General features: G+C 41.7%; 1 protein-coding gene across 2 annotated transcripts; it reads right to left on the bottom strand.

The window, feature by feature from the left end:
• Nucleotides 1–672: 672 nt before the first annotated feature.
• LOC119326344 (fimbrin-5-like) lies at nt 673–5,339 on the bottom strand. Of its 2 annotated transcripts, XM_037600014.1 has the most exons (10): nt 4,898–5,339; nt 4,619–4,792; nt 4,245–4,492; nt 3,957–4,128; nt 2,385–2,423; nt 2,190–2,264; nt 1,991–2,107; nt 1,522–1,733; nt 1,228–1,293; nt 673–1,158 (listed from the first exon to the last, which is right to left on the bottom strand). In XM_037600014.1, the coding sequence occupies exons 1-10, from the start codon at nt 4,982–4,984 to the stop codon at nt 987–989; spliced, it is 1,362 nt and encodes a 453-aa protein (XP_037455911.1). In that variant the 5' UTR covers nt 4,985–5,339; the 3' UTR covers nt 673–986. The 2 variants fall into 2 exon arrangements, with proteins under 2 accessions (XP_037455911.1, XP_037455912.1); XM_037600015.1 differs by lacking the exon at nt 2,385–2,423.
• Between the last annotated feature and the right edge of the window lie 245 nt (nt 5,340–5,584).

Here is a 5,584-nt window from a genome sequence, read left to right as displayed (position 1 = left end):
GGGGGCCCGGCCTCGGTGTCTATCACAGGCCCACAAGGCCCAGGGCAAAGGAGAAGCCCTGAGGGAGCGCCGAAGACCTTCTAGCCCTCTAAGACAAGGGCGACAACGCTGAAGATCGACCATCGTGTAAACCCTTGACCTCCTTGCCTATATAAATGGAGGTCGGGGAACCATCTAGGGCATCTAATCTCAGATAGCAACTTTCGGTAGCAACCTCATACACCATTGTAATCCCTCGCATGAGGTACCCCTCCACTATGAATAACAAAAGCAAGCATGACGTAGGGTATTACTCTACGGAGGCCCACACCTGGGCCTTTGTGCGATCTCCGATCCGAGACTTCCAGTTACGCTTGGACCCCTACCAAGGGATCTGTTGGTATTTTGCACCGTTAGTATCCAAGTGAATGGACGTTCCTTGCATGAGGCATGTTTGAGAAAACGCACCGTCGTGGAGTGTTCCCTCAAAAACCACTCCCAGAGAACGCACATGATTGCGTGCTATAACAGATATATTTATCATCCTATTATAGAAAGATTTGCCATGTGAAAGAGAAAAATTATCATGCTAGCGAAAAGATTTGTTAATAATTTTCCTTGTTGCAGTAGAGTAATTTGCCATGCATTTCAAGGATTTTTCATAATGCAGTAGAGAGAATTGCCAGGCTAAAGAAAAAGGAAGACTTGCCCACATGTTAAAAAAATTGCCATGCGGTAACAGGACGAATTGTTGTGTACACAGAAGAGTTGTTATACATTCTTATAAGTAAATTGCCATGCTACATCGTAGGGTGCCATGCTACACACGGAGTCCTTCTCTCTGGATGGTGTATGTGAACAAATGTTTGCATTGTTCCTTCGAAAGAGTACATGGGAAACAACAAAAATTGCCACATGTCACTGCTTTGAGGTTCGCACACGAGATCAAATATACCAGAGAGCATTCCCTAGAAAAACAACACTTCTAGAAAACGTCAGCTCATTAGCTATTCCGGTTTTTCTCGCGGAATTCTGTTTGAACCCCTTGGAAAATTTCGCCGGAGGTAGAGAAAAAACAAATGCGACTGCTTCATCAGGTAGCAAAAAATACCATACGCAGTGGAAAGAATCAAGGAAACGTAGCTTTTTGTTTTGTCAAGCACCACCAGCAGAACCGATCTGGAAATGAACGTCTGTAAGGTGCCAAAAATATATTTCAAGGCTAAGCTGCTGATAGAAATGACTAACCCTGTCCTAACATCACCAGGGGTATCTTCGATGACAGGAGCGACATTGTTCGATGATAAACCATTTCTGCACAAGTTATAAATCATTTCATAATATGCATTAACCTGGAGAAAATGTTTGAAATAATGACATTTCCACAGTTACAAAGTTGTTTTGATTTATTTGTGTTCTAAGACACATATAACAGGTGGAACAAATCCTCACAAATTGATGATATTTCTTTTAGTTTCTTGCATAAAACCCTAAGGGGCCAAAACAGATTTATCAGAAGAGAGGACAAGGAGAGATCAATACCTGTGCTGGAATATTTCTGCAACAAATGCCAAGTTCAGATTTGCTGAACCCTCAACAATATCTTTAGATGTTACATATCTTGTACAATCAAGCTTTTCGGCGGTTTCAAGTACTTTCTTTGCCCTTTCTTTAGGATCTGTAGTTTCTATCAGGGTCGTTGAGCTATGCTCGGGAGCAAGGGCACTGAGAAGGTAAGCATACGCTTCACCATCCTGCAAATACATCATACGAAAGCATAATGAAACCTTTTGTGTTAGCATTTCTGAAATAGCCGTCAATATCATAGAATGATTTAACAGGGCTACATAAACATGCCATAGAAGTCACAGTGTTTATTCTCGCAAAACAAAGTCACAGTATTTACTGTGGGTATGAAAAAATTGCATAGAGGTTGTGCATTTTTCAGGTCTGTTTTGTCTTATAATAGGTGTAATATCCATGAATAGTTGAATACAATTGATATACATACCTTAACATCAGTAGAGAAATTTGTTACAGTTTTTTTGTAACCTGCTTTCTTGATATGGAAGTTCATCCATTTGAGCAACATCTTATCTGGTGCTAAGTTGACAAGCTCCTCTGCTTCCTGTATAACATCATGTAACATAATTATCGAAACTTTGCTAATGCACAAGCATGTACATACAAGTTCTCTCGATGATTTGAACCTTGCTGTTATCATCAGCCACCAACTCCAACAACTCAGGTGTTTTCTTCAGATTCAAATCAGCTAAGAGTTGTATCTGAGAGAAGTCCAACGAAACAATTTGGAAAGATAGCATTCATCAATATTCTAGGTAACACTATATTGCTTAAAAATTATTTAGTAACTAACTCAGTGATGGTGGTTGTAGAAAGCACACCTTTATAATTTGGGATAGCAAACCAAGAACTAGATGAGGCTGAAAAAGGAAAAATACTTCAGCCGTACAAAGTAGAATGATTTTTGAGTAATAAATATATTGCTAGAATCTTTACTCGTACATGACATGTGAGTTGGCCATGGAACGACATATCCCATCGTATCTTTTTTTTCTATAATCCTAAAATTCTAACAATGTAACGAGGAACCGCTCTTTCCCACTTTTTTGGAAAATTTATGACAACAAAAACTAATTGAGACACAAGGAAGCTTCTAAGAATTTAATAAAATAAGCACACACTCTTTTCCACCTTCCTAAAAAACCTGTAACAGTTAAGGAAACTAATTAAGACACAAACAAAACAAAGCTTGTTTGTATATAAACAATATAACCACCTCCCTGAAAAATCTCTAAATAAAAATGGAGCTGAGAACTTGTGCTTGCAGAGACATTGTATATAAATCATTCTGTGAACTGAACCAGGCCGATGACAACGCCTTAAGACGACCGGGTACGTTTTTATCCGTTGCAAAGCACAGTTATGTTTCTGGTAGAGATAACATTTTTCTGTCCAAGAATTTGTCGATACCAAAAAGGTTAAGAGCCTCAAAATGCAGAAACGACGGAGTGATTTGGTTTTGTTGGGTTGCCTTGTGTTGTGCTCTTCTCTGTTGCGTGTTGGTGACGTCGGTCCGAGTTGGGCTTTTCCAGCGTTGCCGTGTCGTCGAACGGATCGACACCGGTGGCCGGGGAATGGCGGTGTTTGATCTGGCTCCGTGTCGGCCGTCAGCAGTCACTGGGTTGTATTCTCCCCGGTCCACCGGGACCGACTGGGAGGTAGGTGTGGACTCTTCCTACCGTGGAGGCACCGACTCAGACCCGGTGATTGATGTCGGGCTAGGAGTGGATGGAGGTGCCATTCACTCCTATCATGGTTGTGTGGTCATGAGATGGATGGTTGCAAGTGTCTAGGAGCATGGATGTCGGGGCGCCGACCCCTTATGGTGGTCCGCCTGTTTTGGGTCTTTGACAAGCATCATGGAGGCAGAGGTGGCTATGTCTCTTGGTCGACTGGGCGGCGAGCGGTGTAGCCGTGCGTGGCCCCGACGTGTTCTTTATTGTGGGCAGTGGCGTCGACCAGGTCTGTATCTGGTGGCTTGTGCTCATCGCGGCAGTTCTGGGTGAGCTACTGAGTGAAAGATCTACGCTTTGGTGTCGACGACTGCGGGTGTCGTGTTTCTATGGAGGACGTTGTTGTGGTTCTTCTCTCCATGCGAGGATTCTGGGTGAAGACCCTTATCCTCGTTTCCCCTCCTGATGTTGTATGCAGGCATGCTTATATTATCTTTCAGTAATGTAGTTGTGTCCTTTTAGGTTGTATGGATATCCCGGGATATGTTGTGTAAGAGGGCTCCCTCGCTACTTTGTATCGTTCATCCTGTACTTTGGTTTGCTAGTTTAAATTTAAATAGTAAATGAAGGAAAGTCATAGATCAAGATAAATAGTAACAAAAGAGAAGAACTTGAGAAATAGTAATAATTGTATTGATGCAATAAAACATAGAAACATACTCTGGCTTCAATCAGATCTTGTGTCCCAATGTTAACTAGAGTACAACCAATGGCCTCGGCGGAGTTGAGACAAAGAGTGTGGTTCTCATTCCTCTCCCACGGATTTAGATCCTTCTTTGTATTGATTGCTCTCTCGTCTATTGTGCCGGGAACGGCAACATTGATCAACTTGCTGGTTCAGTACAAGGTAAGGAAATAACTGCCTTAGAAAATTTGTTAACAAAAAATATAATTAAGAGATGTTGTGGTACTAAAAGAATACAATAAGCATTTAGAAGAAAATCTCACCAAAGCAGAACACCATCCCCAATAAGATTAAATAAATCGTTTGATGTTGGATCCAATGGCAAGAAATTCTTTAGGAAAGGGTCGTCCCCGAGAAAATTATTGATATGATTGACATAAGAAGTTTTTTCAGACTCATTAATGACGTGCAAGAGAGTAGTGGTCGATGCCTTCAAAAAGGACACTGATCCCTTCAAGTTCTTTTGGCCTCCTGATTTGTTGGTTCCCTTAGCTTTAAGGCTTAAGTACTCCTAACATATTGCAAGATTGTACAACTCATCAAACAAAAAGATTCATACATGAGTGAAAATGTGGAATCTTTTTTTACGAAAAAAATTTGGAATCAACAAAAGGTATGCCAAGATGATCGAATGTACCCTAAGGAACTGCTCAAATTCGATTGACTGGTTCATATCAGGGTATGACTCGCTCAAGAAGTTGGTGATATCCTCCTCGGTTAGAACCTCCTGAATGCCCCTAAGCTCCTCCATCACTGGCGGCAAATCTTTTATAGTTACATGCTCGGCATCCGATCTCTTTGCGGAAGTGAACTATACCGTGGAGCATAAGAGGTAGCATTGTGATTACACAATTGTGCAAAGAAAACAACGCGGCTTTTCAAAATACATCAAGAGTGGCCTCAAGAAAGTGCTTACTTTTGTTTGGAGCGATCGAAGCTGCACTTGGGTGAATTGGCTCTGAAGCCATGGATCAGAGACAAGAACACCAACAAATCTAGACATTGTCTTCTGAATTCAGTTTTCCTCTCGTGCTAAATTAATTCATGCACCAATTCGGCTGTTGTTTGGACCTACAAAAACCAACCTTTGCGATACAGAAATCTTTTTAAAGGCTTCGGTCTTTGTTCTTCCTGTCTTCCTTCCTCCAATACCAGGAATCTATTCACTCCGCATGCATTGTTCCCAGCTCCAAAGCGAACTCCAAGAACTACGGGGAAGCGAATGTGTGGTTGGATTGTTGAGCGCCATAGGATAGTAAGAAAAAGGAAGAAGCTAAAATGGTGGCTCCTTTTTCGGCCTCCCGCAAATGCCTAGAATAGGAAAAAGCAGATAACTTATCTTAGAACATGAAGCTTCTACGGAGGACACCATCTCTCTCTCTCTCTCTCTCTCTCTCTCTCTCTCTCTCTCCCACATGCTCCTCATTTATGGGCTTGGGTGGCCCTGTACTTCCTCTCGACTTTTGTTCCCCGCGGGAGCTACTCGGCCAGCCCAATACTGTAGCTGAGCAAGATAATTTTTTTCTATGATTTTTTATTGGTTCTTTCACTGATTTGCATTGGGTTTTTCTCTTTCTTCTCTTTTTTTTGTTTCTTTTCCTTT

This window comes from Triticum dicoccoides, chromosome 6B (assembly GCF_002162155.2).
Source record: "Triticum dicoccoides isolate Atlit2015 ecotype Zavitan chromosome 6B, WEW_v2.0, whole genome shotgun sequence".
Classification (NCBI taxonomy): domain Eukaryota; kingdom Viridiplantae; phylum Streptophyta; class Magnoliopsida; order Poales; family Poaceae; genus Triticum; species Triticum dicoccoides.
Note: the sequence above shows the minus strand (reverse complement) of the source record. Positions and strands in the feature narration are given on the sequence as shown.

What these genes read in the sequence shown, in the direction of transcription:
- LOC119326344 (XM_037600014.1), bottom strand. Translation starts at nt 4,984, where the DNA reads ATGTCTAGATTTGTTGGTGTTCTTGTCTCTGATCCATGGCTTCAGAGC. An exon ending in AAGATCTGATTGAAGCCAGA is followed by an intron (nt 2,424 to 3,956) that starts GTATGTTTCTAT and finishes TTCCTTTTTCAG; the next exon opens with CCTCATCTAGTTCTTGGTTT. An exon ending in TGCTATCCCAAATTATAAAG is followed by an intron (nt 2,265 to 2,384) that starts GTGTGCTTTCTA and finishes GACTTCTCTCAG; the next exon opens with ATACAACTCTTAGCTGATTT.